This window comes from Crocuta crocuta, unplaced genomic scaffold, assembly GCF_008692635.1.
Source record: "Crocuta crocuta isolate KB4526 unplaced genomic scaffold, BGI_CrCroc_1.0 scaffold97, whole genome shotgun sequence".
NCBI lineage: Eukaryota > Metazoa > Chordata > Mammalia > Carnivora > Hyaenidae > Crocuta > Crocuta crocuta.
This window is the reverse complement of record NW_027531999.1, coordinates 6,782,042-6,808,072: the sequence shown is the minus strand read 5'-3', so window position 1 is coordinate 6,808,072 and position 26,031 is coordinate 6,782,042. Positions and strand designations below refer to the sequence as shown.

The following is a 26,031-nucleotide window of genomic DNA, read 5'->3' as shown; positions in this document are numbered from 1 at the left end:
ACTGTTCTGACATTTTTATTACAGTCCGATCCATCACTTGGGCTTGATTTTTCTCAAAAAAAAAAACAAAAACAAAAACAAAAAAAACCCAAACCCAAAAAAGAAAACAAAACACCCACTCTTAATCATCTATCAATACAGAATCTGATTTGTATCTTAATAAGTAAAGGTCTCAATATATTTTATACCTTTTCATATCTTTGAAAAAATATGTTTACATTTAAAAGAAACAGTGAATTCTCAAAAGATTTAACATGTTCTTTTATTAAGACGCCACATTTTAGGAATGCTATTTCAAAATTTTTGTGTCCCCTTTATTCAAAAAATGTATAGTGCGTTTCCATTCTAGTTTCGATATTATTTAGATATTTTTTCTATCCAGTGTTCTGAAAGATGAGCAAGGTCGTGTTTGTTACTATGTCCGATCTGAGGTTTTTCACTGAACAAGAGGTAAAAATAACATATAAACTCATATCTCCTTTTAGTGTCATGATTCTAATGTGAATCATTTAACAGTGAATTATATGTGAATTATTTAACAGTATTTATTCATGTAGAGAATCAACTACTCTGTTAAGTATTTAAAGGAGGCTCATTTAGATAAAGGCTTAAGTTGTACCATCTGTGATATCAGCATCATGTCCTTTTTGCGGTAAGACCACCTGTGCAACAAAAGCCCTAGCAATAGAAGGGAGCTGTGGGCTCAGGCAGGCCTGGGTTTCATTCTGACTGCAGCCCTTCCTCTCTACAGGACCGTGGCCAGTTACTCAGCCTCCCTGAGCCTCAGTTTCCCCACATGTCAAATGGAGGCCCTGAATGCTTCGCCCTTGCAGGACAACTGTGAGAATTATGCACATGGGTATATATGCAAGGTGCTTCCAATGGTGCCGGCACACTCGGTAAAAACAGATGAAATTTGGGGCGCCTGGGTGGCTTAGTCGGTTAAGCGTCCGACTTTCGCTTAGGTCATGATCTCGCGGTTCGTGGGTTCACGCCCCGCGTTGGGCTCTGTGCTGACTGCCAGCTCAGAGCCTGGAGCATGTTTCAGTCTGTGACTCCCTCTCTCTCTGACCCTCCCCTGCGCGCACTGTCTCTCTCTCCTAGAAATAAATAAAACATAAAAAAAAAAACAAAAAAACAGATGAAATCTTAACGAATAACATTGATGCTGCCTATTTTCTACTTGCCAACAAATAAACTACCTTTTGAAGGAAAAAGGTGTATCTCTCACTCATCAAATCTCACTCACTGGACACTTAGGTTTAGAGAGGAGCGCTTGCATAGCTACCATAATTTTACAGCCTTAGGCCACCTGGCCGGTTCCTTTTGTCCTGCTGTTTCTGTTTCTAGTTTGGGTTCCATCTGTCTCTCCACTGTCAGTTCCAAGCCATCATCGCCACCATCTAACTTCTGCAACACCTGCAGACTTGGCTCCCTGATTCATCGGCTGTATACTTACCTCCCAGTATCCGTAAGGCAGGGTAATCTTTTAAATGTATAAGGGAGATCATGTCACTACCATTTAAGCTACTTCAATGGGTTGGAATTACAAAAAGAATCAAATGTGACCCCTGCTTATCTCTCCAGCTTTATCACCTATCACTCTCCCCGTCTTTGACTGTTTCAGCCACCACTGACGGGTCTCACTGCTGTTCTTGGAACAAGCCAGGCTGCCTCCTGCCTCAGGGCATTTGCCCTTCCCTTTCTTTCTGCCTCGCATATCCGTCTCCCAGTTGCCTGTGTGGTTGGCTCCTTCTTCCCCTTTGGGTCTCAGCTAAGGTGTCACCTCCTCAGAGTTATTCTGAGCCCCAGGCTGAAGAGCTGCCCTATTCCATGCTACCCCATTACTAGTTTATACTCTTCATAGTACTTACTTCAGTCTGAAGTGGCTTTATTTATTTAACATATTTTAAATATCTGTAGCTCTATACTGAAATTCCATGAGAATGGGAATCTACTTTGTCTCCCTCACCAGATATATTATAGCACCTAAAACAGTCCCATTCCTTAATGGCTGATGAATAAATGAATGCATAAGTGAATAGGAATCAGTCAGAGTGTACATGTCTACACTGTGGCAGCATTTTCCTTGTGATAAAAAGCGTTGCAGGGGAAGTTCATAATATATTCTCCTTCCCCACCCTCATTCTATTTTGGAGAGTGTAAGAAGACTTTTTAGCAAGGTGCAATCATTGCTGGGTCTGGCTAATCGACCTCAAGAGCCACTTTGATGTCCTTTTTGCAAAGTATGGTCTGCGTTTCAAATGAGGGCAGAGGATTGTGAATGGACTTTAGAAATCCACACGTTCTGACCCAGTTCTTTAAGGAGGACTTTGAAAATTACTGGGCATTTTTAAGGACTGGAGCATGCAGTTAAGTCTGGAAGTCTGATTCAAGAATCCCTGCCTTTAGCCACCACACTACGCTGCCTCCTCCTGTGGGTGCTCCTAGATTTGATACAGACACATAAACAGCCAGTTAAAAGAGAATGCTTTTTACATCTTCCATGATGACATCACTGTTGGAGCCTTAAGAACTATCTGACATGAAGGGTACTTTTGTTCATTCTCCCCTCGAACTGTACCCTCTTGCCCTGTCAGGATGCCTGAAGGGCACAGGTGACAGCTGCTTGTGTGGTTGCTCCTGGAGCCCAAAAAATGGAAGGTCCTCCAGGCACCGACTCTATTGAACCTCAGGATTCTGCTCCCATTTTCTCTTCCAAAGTCTCATGAACTTCAATCATGATTATGTCTCCCAAGTACCCTCAGTATTTCTAATCTTACTGGAAACTCATTCTTGTAAACACTTTTAATGCTATTTTTTTAAAGAATTAATGTTTATTTATTTTTGAGAGAGAGAGAGGAGAGAGACAGAGAGAGAGAGACAGAGACAGAGCATGGGGGGGGGGCGGGGCAGGGAGAGAGGGAGACACAGAATCTGCAGCAGGCTCCAGGCTCTGAGCTGTCAGCACAGAGCCCTACATGGGGTTCGAACCCATGAACCATAGGACTTTGACCTGAGCCGAAGTCAGATGCTTAACTGTCTGAGCCACCCAGGTACCCCATTAATGCTATTTATCAGCAAAAGGCACAGTTGATCTTTTTCCTAGCTGATGTGCCCATTTCTTTATTTCTCTGAAAACACTATGGTGGATACTTTCTTGTGAAACAAAATTTGGGAAATGCATTTCCATCTACCATAGGATGAGAGATAAGCTGTTTAAGGATCAGACTTCCTGAAAAGATAACCAGAACTCTCTTGTGGAAAAAGGGAGAGACTATGTAAAACAACTCTACCACATATAAAAACAGAAGTTTGAGAATTATAAACACCATAATTTTGGGGGGTAGTCCCCCACCCCCTATTCTTAACTGTGACTTAATTATGTTTAGGAGCTAATTCTTTTGTCCTCTCGAAAATGCTAGTATGATTTTATTTTATTTTTTAATTTTAATGTTTATTAGAGAGAGAAAGAGAGAGAAAGAGGAGAGCGAGCGAGCAGGGGAGAGGCAGAGAGAGAGGGAGACACAGAATCCAAAGCAGGCTCCAGGCTCCAAGCTGTCAGCACAGAGCCCGATGCAGGGCTAGAACCCATGATCCATGACATCATGACCTGAGCCAACAGTGGGTGCTTAACCCACTGAGCCACCCGGGGCCCCTCAAGTTTGATTTTAATGTAAACCGTCGGGAGATGCCTGTAGGCTAGATAAGAAAGATTATAAGCAACTGGTACCCAAATTAGATGACAGGGTCAGAAGTGGAAGCTTGAATTACTTAAATTACCAACACCACCCTGTACCCCTCTGAAAAATCACAATGACATCAGATCTTCTGTATTTAAAAAAATAATTTGTTCTTGGTCTCCATGCATTTTAGTGTATACATTCATCCTCTCAAATTGTCTTGACAGGTAAAAATATTTAAATATAAAAATATTCATGAGGTGGAAACTGTTTGGACTATTTATGATGTATATACAGGGCAAATAAAAAGGGGGAAATGAGGTTGCTGAAAATAATGACATTTTGCAAGGGTCTGCTCTATATTTCTGATTCACTGAGAGCAGAATTTACCAAGCCCAATCTCATGCTGAGAAAGCACTACACAGGGTGCACTCTTATACCTACTGTGCTCCAAACCCAGTGACAACTTCAGATTAATTTAGAAGAAACTTAGTTTGAGAAATCTCTCCCCTCTGCCAGGGTGCCGCAAAGGGTCTCCTGTCCAGAATGGTGTGTATTCCCGTGACCTGCACCTCCCGGAGCCCCATCCCATTTCTAGTCAAATGAGGTGGAATGTTTTTTCATAACCTGCCTATACTGCATCACTTCTCGCCTCCATTGTGTAAAATTAAAATCTGATAAAGGTAATGCTGTACTAGAGATTTTCATTAGCTCCGGGGCTGTCTAAGCTCCATTTAATTAAAAAAGGTTGCATCCAGCTGACTCATTCGGTATGAAAATGATCTGATCCCTCTGTTTCTTTTCTTCAAAAAGCGCGGTGTATTTCAGAAGGTGGGAGACACATAATACAAATGATCTCTTCACAAACAAAATTTCAATTCCAGAGAAAATTGTCTTCTTTCTCTAAACATACACAAAAGTGCTCTTCTCCATTCGGGCCCCCTGACAGCACTAGTGAAGCTTCAAGGCATCGATTTCAAGGAATGAAAAAGGGGGGCACTTGGCTTAAGGGAAGGGGGGTGGGAGATGGAACAAAGACCCCACTGGAGAGTATTTCTTCATGTGATTTTGGGCTCCATGTCCTTTCTCTTTTACCGGGTTTTGTTTAAAGATCCCTAGGTGGACCGTGTATAAACACTTAGCAAACGTATCTGTGAGCTTCCAGACAGTGAAAATGTAGGTCCCCTCAGCTGACACTTAATACTGACTAAGAGTAGTCCAATATTCTGATGCTCCCAGGAATGACATTTCGGCATAAAGGCTGTTCCTTTATGGAAACACTAAGGAAAAAGCTATTCTGACAAATAGACGAAATGTAGAGAAAGTCAACCTTTCATACAACTGTTTTTCCTCCCCAGATTGGAAGAGTCTGCCATAAATACTCATTTTATAACTATTTTTAAAAAGCGAGAGTTTCACAATTTGCCTTCATTGTCCTTCAAGTAGAGTGGAAATTCACTATGCATAACAGGAAGTCAAATTATTTCCCTTCTCTCGACACTCAATTTGCAACAAAGGCTTTTTTTTTTTAAATACCAAATAGTACAAGCCTGAAAATTCTATTTCAGTGTTTCTTTCCTCAATTTTGAGGTTTCAAATAAATTACTTTGGCTCAGGAAAAAGGATCTGGGAGATGAGGAAAAGTAAACAAAGATAACCCGCTGCTTTGAAAGAAATGATAAAGCCAGAATCAGCCTCTGTGTCTTTCTGCTTCTAATTCTGCGAGAGAAGCAATAACTGTAAAAGCAAGATAAAGAGATTTATCCGGACAGATCCTTCTCACCATGCTCAGGTCCCTTCAGGGCCAAGCGGGTCTGATGATGGGGAAGAATCTCAAGCTTGACCTGGTCGGTGGTGTTTGCCAGGAACTGGGTGGCTTCTGCCAGTGTACAGTACTCCATGCTGGTTCCGTCGATGGACAGGATGTGATCTCCCACGTGCAGGGCGCCACATCTATGGAAAGGAGAAATACTCAGTGCGATGAGTGCTCTCGTCTTCGGAATATGACTTTCACGTCCTTCATAGTCTTAACATTTCACACAGTTTGCATTTACTTAAAAAAGGAAAAGTTTGAGTGTTATAGGAAACACCATCTGTCAAATGTGAAGCACCTTGCGTATGCACAGGAATGTAGGAAATACAGAAAAATTCAAGGAAATGTTTTTCTCTTGTGCCTCTTAAAAAAATCATATCATTTCAGGGTGGTGGTGCCAGAAGTTGACGGGAAGAGTGTGGGAGGGAAGGGAAGAACAGGACAATTTTTCCCCTTGACTTTCTTCTGTGATTTTTCTTGTCGGTTTGTAGATCTATAAATATGAGCTGGTGAATGTTCAGGATGTCAAGACGTGACTCACATAATTGGAGTAGGATCATTTACAACTAGTTTATGCGTGAACGGAATAACTGGGGGGAGATTCAACTAACGCTTTTTTTCAGAACTCTCTCACACAAGCTGCCAAATCACCAGTTCTTTACTACTCTATTTTGTTTTGTTATTTTGGAGTTAAACATCGATTAGTACAAAAGCTCTCGATGGCGATGGAAATTATGCAGGAGTCAAAAGAGTCATAAAGGAGGCCTGTGTGGTGAGTGAAGGGGAAAGCTGGGGTGAGGGAGGGGCTTGCTGAACTCAAGAGACTGGCTACTGGATGAGTTGAGAAAAGCAAACACAGCAGTCAGCATCCCGACGTACCAGTCAAGTGGACAGCTCCTTAAACTGGTTACCCCCTGCGGAATGGGAAAAAAACAGAGGGAGAAAATTAAAGCATCCTGCACCATTGAACTGGAGAACACCCCTGGATCAATGGCCGTCGCTGTTAAAGGACTGAATGTAGGGTAAGACCACAGTGGAGCTGTAGACTGACCAAGACAGGGGTTGCTGCGGGTTACTGCGTCCGAGTTGGAGGTTTACCAGGTAAGGCGAGGGCATATGAAAAAGAGGCTGGAAACATGCAAGGGAGGCTCGGCCTTTTGAAGTATATCTAGAGACTTCCACCGTGAAAACAGTCTCCTTCTCAAAACAAAAAAGCATTTCAAGTCATCCCTTCTGTCTAAAAATAAAAGTCCGAGGGGGAGCACTTGAAGAGCTTCGGCTATGAAGGTGGGGGGGGGGGTTCTTACCAGGAGCTGTGAAATAATTTATCAGGTGGTGAGGTAGTCTTTCTCCACCCCCTCCCCCTTTCTCACCTTGTAAGTCTAAAATATTAATTCGGAAAAAGAATTCAGGGAAAAGCACTTTTGTTTTTATTGTGTCCTAGGAATGAATGATGCTTCCAGCGGCCCTTGAAGATTGTGAAACCCTAAGATTAACATTCCGTGACAGCGTCAGGCCTCTTTTTAAAGACTGCATTATTTCAAAAATATTGTTTTACTCTTTTAAGAAAAAAGGAATAAGATTTTATGGTGGCGAGATTTAACTGTTAATAGTTCAGGGAAACCTATGACTTCTCTAAATGGAGCGCACTAAAGATACACTTAGCTACCCTACACCAAGAACAAGCCATCACCCTAGAACACAGTAGGGAACCTTGTTCAGTTGCTTGACTACCTTCCCCTCTGTTTCTAAAGGCCACACCAAACGTCTGGGTGAGGTGATATTGAGCGGGGTGGCTGACAAGGTGGGTGAAGTTTTAAGCCCTAGAACCGTCATTTGTTTTCTTGATGAAACTTGCAAAGGTGGGCAGAAGAGCTCTTTTTTTAAAATCATATATGTCTGTGTGTGAAGGCACGTGTAAATGTGTATGTATTACATATGCGTGTATATACGTATGGAAAGATATATAGATATATATTATAACACTCATGCAGTTTTGAAAAGTAGGCACTTTCTACAACACTCACCTGTCTGCAATACTTGCAGATTTGATTTTGTCTATGACAATGACCTGTTTGTTACAGCACATCGAGGTCGTTAGGGCAACCCCAAGGCTGGCACCAGGAGTTTTGGCAACTTCAACTAGCAGTGGCCCGGATGCTGTTGCCACAGAATCTATGGAAGAACAAATATCAGAAAACAAAACAAAACAAAACAAAAAAACCCAATAAGCAAACACCGACACATGAGAAATGTGGGGAATGTTCAGTCTGACGTTGGTCTGTTAATGTGAGCAATGAAACTTACGCTTCCCTTCGGGTATCGTGCCGTCTGCCAGTGGTAACTTTTTACAGCATCTCTGAGGACACCTGTTCTATTCAGCTTGCATATCCAGTAATATGTAAACTGGATTCGATTAAAATTTAAGCTTCACATCAGTGGGGATAATGTTTTGTGGATCTTTATGCCCTCTTTATCACTTGGCACAGTGCCTGGCAAGGCTAGGTTTCTCAATAACAATTTTAAAAATTAATTAATTCAAACATCTCAGTACGTACTGTGCATGGATGGATGGATGGAAGGATAGATGGGGGACTAGGGGAATAGATGATGTTTCTAAGTAGCCAAATACTAGGAATGCATATACTAAGTTGAATTTGTGAATCCTTTGGGTCTTTTTTTATCCTGGACCTGATCGAGGGTCACCTCACCCTCAGAAGTGACTCTACACTCCTTTACTTTTGGCTTGGAACACTCTTTATTCCTTCAAGTCCTACTTGGGAACTCAGTGCAAACATCAATTCTTCTGAAAAGCCTCTCTTGACTCATGATTTGGTGAGATCCCTTTCTCATGTGCTCCTCTAGCCTGCTATCTGCCTTCATTTGTGGCACACACCTCACTGTGTCATAGTGGCCAGTGCGGATTACATGCTTCCGTCCTTTGCCAGACAGCAAGCTTGCTGTAAAGGCAGAGGTGATTTCTTATTGATCACAGCATCCTCAGTGCCTGGCATAATGACTGGCACATAGAAGGTGTGCAATAAAAAAAAAAAAAAAAGAATGAATGCATGAGTAAGTGAGAAAACTCAGGATTTCACTTAAAGTTCCAAAGAGGCAGGGGTCATACGGGTAAGAACCCTGGAGATGGAATTAAAACACCTGCAGTGGGGTGTCTGGGGGGGCTGTTGGTTAAGCGTCCAACTTCACCTCAGGTCATGATCTCATGGTTCCCAAGCTGAAGTCCTGCATCGGGCTCTGTGCTGACAGCTCAGAGTCTGGAGCCTGCTTCAGATTCTGTCTCCCTCTCTCTCTGCTCCTCTCCCACTCATGCTCTGTCTCTCTCAAAAATAAACATTAAAGGAGCGCCTGGGTTGCTCAGTTGATTAAGCGTCTGACTCCAGCTCAGGTCATGATCTCATGGTTCGTGGGTTGGAGGCCCGTGCCGGGCTCTGTGCGGACAGCTCAGAGCCTATAGCCTGCTTCAGATTCTGCGTCTCCCTCTCTCTCTGACCCTCCCCTGCTTATGCTCTTTCTCTCTCTCTCAGAAACAAATAAAACATTTAAAAAATTTAAAAAAATAAACCTTAAAAAAATTAAAACATCTGCATTTAATTCTTTGTTTTCCCACAATACTCTGATCATGGTACCTCAGATGAGTGATTAAAACTTCCTAAGTCGGCTTGCTTGCTTATAAAATAGTACCTTTTCCTCGGTGCTTACTTTGATGAAATCAATGCATAGTTAAATCATTTTGTAATTTACAAAGTGCTATACATACAGAATATTAGTATTCTTTTCACTATATTATGACCTCATTTTACAAGACTGTATATTGTTCTGTAATATTTTTCTGATTTCCTACTGCTCTTCATTAACACAACTTATCTTTCTGCAAGTACATCTTTATCACTGAGGCAACATGCAGATATGGTGAACTAGGAAATCTTTATAAAAACATGCAATAGCTAAATTTAAACTCCAATATCCTACTAATGAGTAGAAGAGGTGAACTGCTAGATATTAAGTGATTGTAGACAGCCATTGTTTACCAAGATGGGATGTAAATCATTAGACTCATTAAATATAACAAAAGTAACATCCTTTAAAGACTGACTTTGAGGGATGGTCTCCCACCCTTATACTCTCATTATATAACAATTTCACATTAAGGGGTTTCCAGGGCACAAGTTTAAGTTTCTAACAGGACTGTGTCATAATGAGGCGCTAACTTACACAGAAAAAATAAAGATGGTACAGGAAGGAAGGTGTTTATCTCATGTAAAGATGATCAGGAATTGTTGACAATAGTTAATTGAATATGAGCTTAGCCTTCTATTCTTTCTCCTTAGTAGCCCAGTTTCACTTAACCACGATCACTCTTAAATTTATGTGTCCAGCACAAATCCTTCCTCTGAGCTCTCACTGTCACCCCCACCACCTTGAACAATTCTTGGATGTTTCGTGAGCACAACAAACACAGTGTATGTAAAACTGATAGGCCCACCACACTCCACTGGGTTCCGTCCATGTTTCCTTATCCCAGTGAGGGACTCCTGTTGTATTCCCTCATGCAAACCAGAAACCTAGGAGTCACCTCAACTCCATCTTCTCCCTCATCCTCGCAAATTCCTCTTGACTCTAATTCCTAAATAGTTCTCAACTTCATCCTTTCTTTCCATCTCCACAATCATTCTTTCAGTCCAAGTTACGATCATCTGATATCCCCTTCTCCTCTCATGGCTCCACCTTCCTTCACCCAGTGATTTTTTTAAAAAAACATATCTCATCATATGAACACCATGCATAAATCCTTTCAATGATTGTTCTTATGGGGTAAAATATTTTAACACAGTCTACAAGGGCCTACACCTGGCTCCTGCTTACTTCAACAGCTTTATTTCCATCATTCTGCTTTTGTTCTATCTGTTCTACCCCTTACTTCTCTTTCAATTCTTTAAAAACGCCTTGTGCCTTCCTGCCTCTGGTCTCTTATATATATGGTTCTGCTTACCTGGAATGCTCCAACTCTCCCTCTACCCACCCTGGTTTCTCCTTTATCTACTTCAACACTGCTTTTCTCAAATGTCACTTCCTCAGGGATTCCTGCCCCGATCTGAAAACCATGGGAACCTGCTTGTGAAATGTGTTTATAGAACCCTGTGTTTTTCCTTCACAGGACTTCTAATAAATGTAATCCAACACTTAGTTATTTAATTAGCTGTTTAATCAATTGTTCTGTCTTTTAAAGGTTGTTTATTTATTTTGAGAGAGAGAGCAGGGGTGGGGCAGGGAGAGAGAGAGAGAGAGGAAGAGAGAGAGAGAGAGAGAGAGAGAGAGAGGGAGAGAGAGAATCCCAAGCAATTTCCATGCTGTCAGCACACGGCCCAATGTGGGGTCAATCTCACAAACCATGAGATCATGACCTGAGCTGAAATCAAGAGTCAGGGAGTCAACCCACTGAGTCACCCAGGAGCCCCTAATTGTTTTTCAATTAAAAATGTAAGCTCTGTGCTGCTCCTCATGATTGTGGATGCCCTCCTCATGACTGTGACTCCACAGTCTACAACATCTATGTACATAGTAGGTGCTCAGTGATATATGTTGGCAGAACAACTGAAAGCATGAATACCTATTATTTTGTTCAAGGTGTTATGCTAACTCCACTAATGATACAGAAATTTAGTCATGTTGTTTTGCTTGAAGTAGTTCCTAGCATAGTTGGGATCATGTTAACCCTATGCTTAAATCCTTTCAATGGCTCCTCTTGTAACAAGCTGCATCTGCATAACATAGGTAATGATGATGAGGAATATTTTTCTTTTGCCTAAATTCTAAGGCTGCTATAATGAATTCCATCTAATGTCTCACAATATCAGACTGAGAACTGTTTGAGTTTTATCTAAGAGTGAAAGAATTAGGGAACAATCCATCGGCAGATAGGTAATCCACCTTTTTCCAGATGGAACTTGAGCTCATTGGTCATTGTAGCTCTATAAGTGGGTATTATAGCAGCTGAAAATGGTCAAGTAAATAAACCACCTCCAGGATTATGAACTCTTAAAACAGACTGCTTTCACTTAGGGATTGACACAAAGGTCCTGCACCTTAAAACCATGAAGAGATTGTGAATGCTTTGGATGTCTTCGAGAAGATATTCTCTGATCCTAGGAGAATCTGCCAGACCAGCTTATCTGCAGAGGACTCTGAACAAATCATGTTGACCTACAGCTAACCAGAACCACAGAGTAGAATTTGCTTATTTGAGTCAGGGTCCTCACAAGAAACAGATGATACACTCAAGTTAGGATAATTTGTTGGAAGTTTAATAAAAGAAATATTTAGAAAGGTGTGGGCAATTTAGAGGGAAACCACTGGGATAATGTAATACTCTGGGGCCAGAAGGATTTTGCTACACTGTCCTGAAGAAGCAAAGGCTAGAACTATTAATGAAATAGGGATTCTGTGTGGAAAGGGCTCCCTGACAAGGAGCTGGGACCTTGAGTCATAGGACACAGCCCTCCCCAGTGAATCCATAGGGAGGAAGCTAGGAGGGAATAACACCCTCCACCACTGTTTTCCCTCCCTCTCATCTCCGGCAGTGATTCCCTATTATCTAAACCCAAATGGAGCCAGAGGGCATGAGAGCCCATTATACAGGCCGTACAGGTCACAGCACATAGTAGCAGGAGAAGGGTGGTGAGTGGCTCTAGAGGTAAAAAGGAGGAGATCCTTGTTTGTATATATCTCCACTCAACTTCTTTCCACAAAGTCTGGAGGCTGCTTGTTTTAAACAAAATATGTGATATAAAGAAAGAATCAGAAAGAAGGAAAAGAGCCTACAAGTGCTTTGCCCACAGGGTTAATAGACATGGTTTGAATGAATTGCAAAAATGATGCTGAACTATAGGTACATTCAAAGAGACAGAAAATAGATTGCTAGTTGCCAGGGCTTGGGGGCAGAGGGGAATGGGGGGTGACTGCTTAAGTTTTGCAATTACACAGAGCTGATGGTCGCACGGTGTTGTGAATGTACTAAATGCTACTACTAAATTGTACACTTCAGTTTTTTCTTAAGTTTATTTATTTTGAGAGAGACAGTGTGAATGGGAGAGGGGCAGAGAGAGAGGTGGGGGGGGCGTAGAGAATAACAAGCAGACTTCTTGCTGTCAGTGCAGAGTCCGACAGGGTACTGTAACCCACAAATTGTGAGATCATGACTTGTGTTGAAATCAAAACCTGAACACTTAACTGACTGATTCACCCAGGTGCCCCTACATTGCACACTTTAAAGTGGNAAAAAAAAAAAAAATATATATATATATATATATATATATATATACACTCTGTGCTTCCTGGAAACTGGGATAATAAAGGAAATATGGCCAATTATTCAGTTATCATCACTGGTAAGGCAGAAGCCTTCTAGTCTTTGCAGTGGAAGTAAAGATTCTTCTAGCAGGAAGCTGTAAAAGATATCTCATGGGGTTTTATATCTCTACATTTATATCTATAAAGAGAGATCTAGATCGATCGATCTATCATCTATCTATCTATCATCATGCTAACTGATATAATGGGGAGTATCTTCGCTGCATTTTTTAAATGTTTATTTATTTTGAGAGAAACAGAGAGAGTATGAGCAGGCTTGGGGCAGAACCTGCCATGGGGCTCAATCCCATGAACGTGAGATCATGACATGAGCTGAAATCAAGCATTGGGTGCTTAACTGAACCACCCACGCATTCCTCTACACATTTTTATAACAGGACACAGAGGTGGTTTCCAATGGCTGTTCTTTCATCAAGGTTGAGGAATAAAATTAAAAAGCAAATCAATGACAGTGTCCCTACCATGGAATAAGCTAATGTAGTAATCAACTTGATCTCAAGGCAGATCCTAGCTTGGACAGACTGAATGTCTCTCTGGGGATATTTCCTAGCTATCAGTCTTTCCCCTCACTTGGGTTTCCAACAGAAGATGGATATTAGACATTTCAAGATGGTTCTCTGCAAGAAGACCTTAGTATATTGACATTTTATATAAATGATTGAGACCAGATCAATTTGTTTTGGACATCAGATAAATCAGTTACAGGATTAATGTACTATCAGGAGATGAGAAGCCTAACCAGATTCTTACCAGGTTAGAAGATCACATACCTCACATTCCCACAGAACTGACCTTTCTAAATCTGCAGGCTAAGTCACCATCCTTACATCAAAATAGACTTTAAAGATACATTTATTGAGTGCTAACTGTATTCCAGGAACATTAGAAGGTACTGGGGACTCAAAGATGAAAATGTACTGTTCCTTCCTTCTAGTTAACTCAAGGGATCCTTTGCCAAGAAGGTGGGGCTATGGGATGTAACTCCTGGATTCCACTATGGAAAATGATTCTGCTGAACCGCAAGAAGTTTGTAGTTACTTTTTTTTTCTTTCAATGCAGGCCATATAATGCTGGCAATTTCCCCTTCTAATGAAATCTTTAATATGATAGAGTCAATGTCCTTATAAAAAATAATCAGTTATCAAATAGGATGTGATTTCTAGGTTTCTAGGAAATTTACTCAAGTTTGTCATTTGATCCACAGGTGATCAAAGTTTCCTGTCCATAAGGACCTGTCTGTCTGCTTTTTAGGTAACATAGAATTTGATTTGAATGTTTCTCAGCTGCCTTTATTTTAATGGGCTCTAAGAAAACAACAAAACTATTTTAGCAAGTAAGCTTTCCAGCATTACCCATGTGGCAGTTACTTTCTGCATCACAGAAGGGGATCTACAAATGCTAACGTTTAATTGATCATTAGCCTTTTCTGGCAATTGCTTTCCATAATAAATGCTTCCCCACAACAACATCAAGAAGCTCATACCGCCTTGTGGCATTAAGCCTATTTCCCTAGTTACCACCTCATTCCATTTACAGAGGGCCTTATGAAAAGTAGGAGTCCAAAAGCCCTGGCTTTATTCCAAGATGTCTAATAAGATGCATAGCAAAAGTAAAAGCGAGCAGACAGGGTGGATGAATGAGGGACCCTTATTTAAGAAAGTGCAAGAGGGAAAAATGGAGTGTGTCAAAATGAGAAAAATAAACAGAAGAAAAATCAGGAAGAAATAATCAAGAGCCCATCCCCTGACAGCAGATTAGTTTGTCCTGCCTAAGTGAAGCACGGTTGAGAAAAATGGATCCTGCAGATATAAATTATTCATGGCTAAAGATGTCTCAGTCATTAAGATATTTACACTATGGCTGGAGCCCTTGCACGCTGTGTTGATTTATGGGCTACATAATTACATAAGATACGCTGATGACTGTTTGCATGGGAAACACTCCGGATTTTTTATTTTGTTAATCAGTTTTCCCACTCTGAGCCCTGCATTTCAATCAGAGCATAAGGCTTGATTAGAACCTCCAGGGGTGGCAGAAAGACTGCATGGTATTATTAGCTCTGCCTGCCTTACATTCATTCAGATAGAAAGTACCTTTGGGGTGCTTTTCAATTTACCCATTAGTTAAAAGTATTTTTATTACTGATAGCCTATTCAAATAACGCTACTAATAATTTCAATCTCTTTCAGATGAGCTGAACTCTAATAACCTTTTTTTTAACTTTCAAAAAAAATTGCCAATTTATTTTTGCTTATTGAAATACACTGTTTGGGAAATATTCCCAATACAACAAAGTGTACCTTTCATGTTCAAATGAGCTTTATCTTAAACCCTGTTTTTCCTAGGGAGTTAAAGGAGACAATTTGCATAGTTACTGCATTGTAAGAAGAGTCCAAAGTAAGTGAAACTCAATAATAGGTCCCGTGTTAACTTAAGTTTGGCTAAAGCGTGGTTGATGACTGACTTGTTCCCTACATCAGCTTAACTTTCAAACATCTTGGCTTCCTCTCCATATTTTACATGACTGCTACTGTTATTTTCTAAACCTTGCTTATTGGGTTACAGTGTTTTTTAAACTTTGTATTGAAGTAAAATAAACATACAGAGAAATGCACAAATCATGAATTAGCAGCTTGATAAATTTTTATAAACGGAACACATCTGTATATCCATACTCAGACCCAGAAATAGAACAGTACCAGCATTAAAGAATCCTCCCACTTTTATATTCCTAAAAATCACCCCTGTCCCACAGGTCACCACCACTATCTTGACTTCTATCAGCATAGGATAGTATTGCTTATTTTTGTACTTTCAAAAACATACCCATGTTATACTTTTCTGATTCTGCCTTTTCTGCTCACTATTATGGTAATGAGATTCATGCATATCTTAGGGAGTAATTTTAGGTCATTCATTCTTAATGCTATATAATATTCCATTGGGTGAATATGTCATAATTTATCCATTCTACTATTTAGGTATTTTCCAGTTTTTTGGCTATTACAAATATTGCTGCCATCAACATTCTAGAATGTCTTTTGGTGAACACAGGAATGCATTTCTGTAGGAGTCATAACTAGGACTGAATTGTTGGGCAGCGGGATAGGAATATATTCAACCAGAGGAGTTGTACACATTTATCTTCTAACCTGCAGGAAATGAGAATTCCAGTTGTTCCACATGCTTGTCACCTCTTGCTGTGGTCAGTCTTTTCTACTGAAGCCATTCAGGTAGGTGTGTAGTGATACCACACTGGGGTTTCCCTTTGCATTCACCTGATGATGAAGGCGTTGAGCAATCCTTCCTAGGTTATGGGCCACTTGGATATCTTTTTTTTATGAAGTGTCTGCCCAAGGCTTTCCTCTCGACTTTCCATTAAGTTGTCTGGCTTATTGATTTGTGGGAATTTAAAAATAACATATGCTGATATGACTCCTTTATTGGATATATGGTTTGCAAACATATTTTTCCCCTCTATGGCTTCCCATTTCAGGCCTTTAATGGTGTCTCTTAATGAAGAGAAGTTCTTCATTATTCTTTTTCTCTTTTATGGTACTTTATGTGCTCTCTTTAAGAAATCTCTGCTTACTATGAAGTCATGATGATGTCATCCCATTTTTTTCTATAGGCTTTATTATTTAATTTTCACATTTAGATAGGTAATCCATCTGCATTGATTTCTATGTATGGTGTGGGGCAGGGTCATTATACATATTTTTCACATGGATATAACTGACCCATCATCATCATTATTTGAAAAAACCATTCTTTCTTCACTGCTTTGCAATAACGTCACTTGTGTCATAAAAGAGATGACTATATACGTATAGTTCTGTTCCTGGACACTTTTTTCTGTCACATTGGTCAATATGTCCTTCTTTGCCAGGACCACACTGTCTTAATTACTTTAGCTTTTTAACAGATCTCGACATACGGAAATATAAGTTCTCTGATTTTGTTGCCCTTCTTTCAGGCTGCCTTGGCTTTTCTTGGCCCTTTGTAGAATGATGTTTCACCATGGATTTAGTTCAGGGGAAAGCAGAACCCAGTAACTAAGTAAATTAGGGAGTTTAGGCCTCTGGCTAAGGGAAAAATAATATATAAAATAATTTACAGGGCCGGTTTCAGTATTAAATTTTATAGACTTACATAATACTTATAGTTATTTAAACATGTTTTGTAGGATACTATTAAAAGTCTTCCAACTTCAATTACTCAGGCTCTAATCTTGTCTCATGTAGATAAATAATAGACCTATTAAACTTTTAAAAGAGAGGATGAGAAAAGTCAGGTCACAAAATTTCTCAAAGAAATGTATGAGCTCAGACATAGTGACTTGGGGCACACATTGTAGACAATGCCATGTCTCTTTACTGCAAAAGCTCCAGAAGCTTCCATTTCTGCTGTCAGTATGAATGTGGTGACTTTTGAAAAAAAAAAGCATAATTCTGTCTACCAAGAGGAAGCTTTCCAGAAACTCAAAAAAATTATGTCCTATTTGCTTTAAAAAGTGTGAACGGCCAAATGAATCTGGCCTTTAAGTGACCAATGTCAATGGGAAAGTAGAAATATTTGCCACAAAGTGAAAAACTCTTTGCCCTGACTGTTACAAAGATTTGACATTTATACATGGCTACTGTGTAATCATCATATTCCTTATCATCGTTCTCTGGAAACTCTGATTCCTCCTCAGTCTAAAAATAGTCACTGTCAGGTTTTCTGAGCTGGATAAGTGATCCAAAAAAAAAAAAAAAAAAAAAGGATGAATTTCCATCAGATTCTGCTGAGGCAGAGAAACTACTTAAGTAGGAATAAGTGTCTGCCAGCCTGAAAAAAGAATTCCTACCACTCAGGATTCTTAGCCTCCCAAGACTAAGAGGAACAGTCTGTCAGGAAGAGCGAATGGCTCAATAGCAAGATATAGACTCTCTCTGGCATCCTGTGCTGGATTTGGCTTTATGTATACAGTTAAAAAAAAAAAAAAGGATCTTCTTCACAAGGAACCAGATCTGAAGACAAGTGAATCCCAACCACACAGACATCCTAAAAGCTGATTTACTTGAAATTGCCAAAAATATACCTAGAGATATTTAAAGCATCTATATTTCTGACTGACCTTGGGTTTTTACAGGAGGTAAAGACAGTATTTAAACAAAGCAATAGCAGGCAAATGTACAGATCTAAAGATATGGCTGGATAAGGAAAGGAAAAACAACTTAACCACCATGTATTAAGACAACAATGCCTATGTTTTCACTCATATGTGGAACTTGAGAAACTTAACAGAAGACCATTGAGGAAGGGAAGGCAAAAAAAATAGTTTCAAACAGAGAGGGAGGCAAACCCATAAGAGACTCTTAAATACAGAGAACAAACAGATTTGAAGGGAGGTGGGGGGAGGGGAAATGGGAGAGGGGCACTGAGGAGGGCACTTGCTGGGATGAGCACTGGTATTGAATGTAAGCCATGAATCATGGGCATCTACCCCTGAAACCAAGAGAACACTGTGCACTCTGTATGTTAGCTAACTTGACAATAAATTCTATTTTAAAAAAAGTAAAAATGGAACTACTGTATAAAAAACAAAAGCAAAAACAAAAAACCACAATGCCTTATCAATAAAGAAGCAAAGGAAGTTGACCAGGGAATCAACAATGCAAAGGTACTAAGAGGCCTTCTAGCTTGGGCCAATTGTGACCACTAGGTAGGAATGATAAGCACAGAGCCTAGTGTTTTGAATCTGATAAGTCCCCAATAAATACTTATTTATTAGTAATAAATAAGTAAAACTTCTAATTAGAAAAGTATGAGACAGCTGGAAAAGATAGAAAATAAGTTGGGTGTCAGATCTAAAAAAGTTTAGACAGGGTGGAATGATGGATGAATATTATTTAAAAGCGTTATTATATTATTATTTAATAATGGTTATTATTTAATAGGGTAAACGATGACATGCCTTCCATTTTTACTGGGAGTTGTAGTTTACAAAGTGCTTTCATATACATCATCATGTTATTTTTGTCACAACAAGCCCTTGGGATGGACATTTTAAATATTCTCCAGGTAATCCCACTGTGCATTGAGGGTGGAGGACTCTTGCTTTTGGCTGGAGACGTGGTTGGCAGGAAGTTGTTATTAGAGGTGTTCAAATAGAGCCTGGTAGGGAAGGTCCTAAAAGGATTCCAGCATTGGAGAGTGGTCTAAGCAGATGATGCTGAGATTTATTTGTGGTGTCTTAATTTAGAGAATCTCCAGGGAGCCTTATATCTCTTCAGAAGTATATTTTGAACACCATCTTTTCACTTACACAGTTAGATAGGTCCTCTGGAGGTCTCTGTTGCTTGACCAGAGAGGGCATTTGAAAGTGACGAAGAGCCCTTTATGTCACTATAAGATATACTACTATTCAGAGAAATTGGGGGTGTCTGGTTGGCTCAGTCAGAGGAGTGTATGACCCTTGATCTTGGTGTAATGAGTTCAGTACCCACATTGGGTATAGAGAATATTTAAAATAAATAAAATAAAAAAAAAAAATTTGAGCCACTCTTGAAATACTTCAAAAGAGGAAAGTAGAAAACTTCCTGAAACCCGTACACACAGCATAAAGAAGAGCCAAGTTGTTCTGTGGTGAACTTGAGGGTCTGTGGAGTCCAAGTACATTTTGTGCATGACTATAGAATTAAGGAAGGTGCGAGCCTTTGACAAAGGGCAAGAGCTAGCAAACTGTTCCATTTTAAACCCTTCCTTATGGAACCGTGACTTAGATGATGGTGTTACACTATCACGGATGATATCTTTACCGTGTTGGGAAGTGAATGTAGACCCTACTTTGGGAGTACCCTCGTGTTCCTTTTCCTGAACTATCTATTTCTTTCTTGTCTTTGGAAACCGGCGAGATCTTAACACTTCCATTTGCTATGGAAATGTGAGCTGTAGATGCAGTGCTCAGAAATCTGTGAAGATGTCTCTGGGCAGGCATGAGATATTAAGAGACCAAAGAAAAAACAGGTAAAAGGATTCCTGGATCCTTATGCCTCACTCCCTTAGTCTGAGTAGCTTTACCATAATTCATATCAATAAAAATGCCTGAATGATTAAACACTAGTAGATAATTAATTCATTGTCTCACTTTCTTCCTGTTACTCAGAACTCTCTTAGGTGCTTAATGTTAAATATTTGATGTTCTGGGATTTTCTCAATTTCTTTTTCTCAATAATGAACCTAGGCCTAAAAGGATTATACTTCAAATCTTAAGATTTCACTTTTATTTTTAAATATTCCCCATAAGGCATTTATTTTTGAAAGACTGTTGAGTCTTACATTTCAATTTCAGAATTTTAGGTTTACAGTATACAAAGACATATTTCATTACTTTTTCTGTTGCTTTCAAAGCTTCCATCCATACTTAAAATATTTGTTTCTTTTTTAAAAATATTTACTGTTGCTTACATTGGCTATAATGACTGTCAATCTTCTGTGGGCATATAATCATATTTGTGAAGTCGATCTGGGTTTAATCCTAGGTTTAACACAATATTATCTGTGTGATTTGGGGCAGGTAATATAACCTCTCGAAGACAACTACTTCACTTATGAAATATAAGGATAATAATTTATATGTCACAGGATTGCTATGATAATTAGAAGTGATAAAACAGGTAAAGTACTTTGCACATTACTTGGCAGAAATGAACCACACAAACTGTCAGTTCCATCCTTGTCTACTTCCCGGGATAAACCCAGAACATGCTGATTTCATCTGTGCTGCTTAATTAACTTCCTAGCTGATGTGAAGAATAACTTTACATAGCCACAGAAAGATAAAAACTCTTAAGTAAAAAACTTAAGTTATTAGGTATGTGTCTCCAGAACTGTGAGTGTTTGCCTAATGTAAGATGCAGTGATGTTGTCATTAAGAGAAAATTTTAACAGAAAGAGAAAGGTGGGGCAGGATGGAAGAGCTGGACAGTATTCTAGTATATCATTAGTTAGATTTTCTTTCTTTTTTTTGTTTTTAAATTTTTAATGTTTATTTATTTTTGAGAAAGAGAGTGCGAGTGGGGGAAGGGCAGAGAGAGAGGGAGACATAGAATCTGAAGAAGGCTCCCAGCTCTGCACTGACAGGCTGACAGCAATGGGCCTGATGTGGGGCTCAAACTCCTGAACCGTGAGATCACGACCTAAGCCTAAGTTGGACGCTGAACTGACTGAGCCACCCAGGCGCTCCTCATTAGTTAGATAGTTAGATTTTCATGTGTCTTTCCACTTACTTAGCTTTAAGTGCTGTAAATTATTTCAATATTACTCTTTGTGCAATTTCAGATGATCTACCCTGCTATGATTTAGTTTTATAATCTGTAACTAATGAATCCTTATCTCAGATAACGCACTCGAGAAACACCCACATGTGGAACCTCTGAACTATACAATCCTGAAAATTAAGTTGATTTTCATTTTTTTCACAGATGGGATATTTAATAAATCTGCCAAATGATATCTTCAGCTCAACTGACCACACTAAAACCTACCTTATGCCACAAATGCCATACCAAGTGGAAGAATTCTGCTAGTAAGGCTGCCAAACTTCTATTGCAATTCTGTGTGTATAGGAAGGCTTAAGTGAAGCAGATTCTGCAACGTAAGTGTACCACTGAGCACAAAATGATCTTGTTTCTAAGTTGATTTTTATTCATTTTGAGAGAGAGAGAGAGCGAGAGAGAGAGAGAGAGAATGCATGCAAGTGGGGGAGGCACAGAGAGAGAGAGACAGAATCCCAAGCAGGCGCCGAGCTGTCAGTGCAGAGCCTGATGCAGGGCTCAAACTCACTCACGAACCAAAGATCAAGGCCTGAGCCAAAACCAACAGTCAGATGCTTAACTGACTGAGCCACCCAGGCACCCCTACACAAAACTATCTTTTAAAGAACTCAATAGATGCATTCAAGTTACGGTAGTCACCTCTGAGAAGAGGTCCCAGAGTAGCCCAAAGCACATCTCCAGTGTGAGATGTCTCCTATAGAGTCTGCAGCAAACTTTCAAAGAGGCCCTAGGAAGCAGGCAAACAACATTATGAATGGAATTGCATAAGGCAAAAAGGCCAGTGAGATTTCATGTGTGTGCCGCTAAAATACTGCTTGAATACTTGACCCAGTTCTTGTGAATTAATGACAACCATTCCTCTCTCTTCTTGGGGAGAGAGAGAGAAAGTATGTTAGTAGATTTTTTTTTAACCTTTTGATAGCCACAAACTTAAATATGCCAGGATGAACATCTCTAATGAACCCAACATGTCAGGTCTCAAACACTAGCTTGTTCAAATATATGATGTTTATCTGAAATCACACCTAGGAGTGTCTAAGAGAATTTTCCCTTTTGCTAGTATCTGTAAGGCTCCAGCCTCTGTGAAAGGCATGGAATATGCCAGAGGTTGGACGAGTACAGGTGATACAATAGATTTACATTTCCAATAAATAGCAACAGCTATAATTAAAGAGAGGCTGAGGATCCTCAAATGCAGAATATTAAGCTTTCAAGCAGCTAAGACACCATAGCAGGTCAACTCTTAGAAGCTACAGCATTAGGAACTTTGGTCATGAAGGCTCATATTTGCTACTTTGTTAAAACAAGGGTCCTTCTAAAATTGGAGGGCTGGTCACAGGGTGATACAGGCCACTTTGTACTCTGATCTCAGCACTTTCCAATCTTCAAAGAACTGTAGAGAAATAATTCGTTGTTTGTATACCAAGACACCTAATTTGAGGAGAGTCTGGTATCTGCACTAAAAGTCTGGATCTCCAGACTCCTGCTTACTGTTGAGTCTGGAGCTATGGTGTTCTGGAATCACTGAAAATAGCTAATGACAATTTGGGCAAGAAATCAACTGTGGGCATGGGCTAATGAGTCACCAAAAACCCTTCCACATGGCTTTCTGGGATTCAGGCACCCTGATGCTTCTGTCTGTCACCTGGAGGAAATGTTTCTTTACAGAAGGGAAAGGGAAGGAGAGGGAAGATGGTGGTGAGGGAAGGGCAGGGAGGTGGAGCGGAGGGGGAAAAAGAAGGGGAGCAAAGAGGAAGGGGAACAGAGGAGAGGGAAGAGAAGAATGATTACGAATATCAGAATAGGAATACGAATTGGTTACGTAAGACTTTATTGCATCTTTTACTACTACCTTTGGAGTTCTTCAGAAAGGAGTAAATATTTATTCTCAATTTAGTGAGATACATTAGATGCGCTGTCCTTAAGCTGTCTGTGTTTCATTCATTCAACAAATATTGAATATGTGCTTTTTTTGTGCTTCATGCATACATTGGTAAAAAAATATATAAGGTCCCTGTCCCTGCCCTGGTGCTGCTTACAGTGTAGTGGAGACAGCACATTAGCTCACCAACAAACCAGCATTATAATGATAATTATCCTGAAGGAAGAACAAGGGTTCCCTGGGTAAGTAAAATGGGGAGACCTAATTTAAACAAGGTGTCAGGGAAGTTTTCTCTGAAGAAGTGACACCGAGGCTGAGTACGTACAAATACTCAGAATACGTACAAAATAGCTGGGTAAAGAATGGGTTTGTTCATGTGCAAGGGCTGGAGAACCACTTCTATAGCAGTGGGAACAGAACTTGAAAAGTCCCTGAGGATGGGAACCTGGTATGGGCGAGGGCCCCCCCTCGAACAAAAGCCCTGGAACTCAAAGAGAAGAGAGCTTCTGGGAAACCATGGAAAGTGGAGGTGGGGGAAGCTCTGGGATGGCATGCAAGGATGCACAGGCACAGCACAGAACTGAACTTGATTGGCATTTAGTGGGGCGACATTGAGGAAAGGATGATGCGATGCTATGGGTTCCTCTCTGGGGCTTCTATGGGAGCCCAGATTTGAATGGGAATGGGGGAGGAAGAGGAGACAGGCAAGCCTGGTGGTGACTGGGAGAGAGTGGGCTGCATCTGTGCGGAGAAGGCTAACGTGGAACATGCCAGTGACTGCGGGAAGAAGTGACTGGGTGTAAGCAGGGTGAGGGAAAATGAAGGAGGACCCAGGGCTCTGGTTTGAGAACTGCTCGGAGGGAGGCATCTCCACCTGAGACGGGGAAGATGGGAGAACAGACCAGGGGGGTGGGATTCAAGTTCAGTTCTCAACACTTAGCTTTGGGAATTATCCTATAAATGTTGCACTAAGACTGCTCGGGCGGTTAAATTGCTGGAGGGAAAGGTTCTGGGATCAGACGTAACAGTCTGAATTCTGGCTCTGCTATGGTCTACCCAGGCAAGTTATTTTATTTTCTGTTTCCTGAATGGGGATACACACACACCTACCTCTGAAGGTAAGAACACAGGGAGATAAAGTTTATAAAATGCCTTGAATAGAATAGGCACTTAGTAAAGGCAGTTACTATTACTATAGTTTGCTAATAGCAGCATATTATGTTAGCGAAAAGGCTGAATTTTGGCTTTGACATTTATAAACTGTGTCATCAAGGCAAATAATGTACCTTAGATTTCTAATTTTTAGAGCAGCTGAAATCCTTCCTTTCCTACTTCATAAGGTATATAAAAACAAAATGATAACTCCAACATCAATGATTTAGCCTTGAGTTCATAGTTGCCACTGATTAGATGATAAGCATTCTGGAATGAAGGATTCTTTCTTTCTGCCACAAAGAAGAGAAGATTAGGAATATTTGGTCTGTGGCTACAGAACTGTAAAAGAATGACACTGTGAAGAGAACAGTGATTTGGGTGAAGACCTTACTTAAGGTCTGTCTCACATGTGTTCCCTGAGGAACAAAAAGTTGCCTAAGATAGGCAAATATGAACTACAAAGTTCTTACCTAATATTCTAGAAATGTCACCTTCAACAGTAAACATTGTGTGTGTGATGGTCATGAAGTCTATGTTTTGATTTGTTCGCTTAAAGTGCAAATGAATTCACCAGATTAGTGTGAACTGACCTAGTGCTGAAGAAATCACATAGATTCTTGTATTGATCAGAAAGGGTCAGACTCTCAGGGTCAACATGATCCTTTCAGGCTTTCTCAAAAAACAGGAGCAAGTGTGGTTTATAGAGGTAATGTAAGGGTAAGACAGGATAGTGATTGTGAAGTGCCCTGTAGCCTAAAAGTATTCTAAATACATGAGAAGTTATTTTGAATATTATTAAATTTAGGGGAAAGACAGGTTTATTTTGATTGACTCTTTGTTTATCTGTACATTCATTTAGTCAGTCAACCAAGAGATAGTGTCTTCCATGTATAGGGCACAGCAGAGGATACATATGGGTATGAAATAGTCCCTGTCCTCAAGGAGTTTATAATCTCATAGAGGAGAGATGGTCACACACACAGAAAGCCACACTACTATATTCAGTGGGGTGAAGACTATAAAGAGGTGTCTTAAAAAGCCACCATAGGAGTTAAGGTGACAGAGGGATCACTACGGCTGGATTTGCTAGGTCTAGCTTCAAGAAATAGAAGCGAAGTTGAAAGGCTGTAATACAAGAGTGAGAAAGCGCACCTAACAACAATAATAATGACAATAATAAAAGCAGATTTTTAAGTTTCTGTGTGTGCCAGGAATATGCCAAGTGTTTTAACATATTAACAACTTTAACCACCACAAATCATAGGAATGAACTGCTATGATGAATCCCCATTTTATAGCTGGGGAAACTGAAGCTTAGAAAGGTCACATATCTAGTAAGTTGCAGAGCCAGGAATCAAACCTGGGTCCTTTTATTTTATTTTGTTTTGTTTTATTTTATTTTATTTTATTTTTTTTACCATTTATTCATTTTTGAGAGTCAGAGACACAGGGCATGAGCAGGGGAGGGGCAGAGAGAGAGAGGGAGACACAGAATCCGAAGCAGGCTCCAGGCTCCGAGCTGTCAGCACAGACCCTGACATGGGGTTCGAACTCACAGACCAGGAGATGATGACCTGAGCTGAAGTCGAGCACTCAACGGACTAAGCCACCAAACCTTGGTCCTTTAAATTACTAAATCACTACACTGTACAGGTAGGATGAAAACCACAAGGAAACACACAAACATGGTAAAACATCCTTCACAAATCATTAAATGTCCAGTGTGGCTGAATGAAGCACAGGGTTTTCCCAGGATATAACAAAAAAACAAACCTAGAAAGGCAGGTC

The 26,031-nt window shown here is 40.1% G+C and overlaps 1 protein-coding gene across 1 annotated transcript in view; it reads right to left on the bottom strand.

Moving 5' to 3' along the window:
- The window catches only part of GRIP1 (glutamate receptor interacting protein 1), a 225,720-nt gene that overhangs the window by 98,076 nt on the left and 101,613 nt on the right, over positions 1-26,031 (bottom strand). Inside the window, exons 7-8 of the mRNA XM_077775268.1 lie at positions 7,524-7,671; positions 5,467-5,636 (exon numbers count right to left, since the gene is read on the bottom strand). Coding sequence (XP_077631394.1) covers positions 5,467-5,636; positions 7,524-7,671 — 318 coding nt within the window. The remainder of the gene's footprint in view (positions 1-5,466; positions 5,637-7,523; positions 7,672-26,031) is intronic.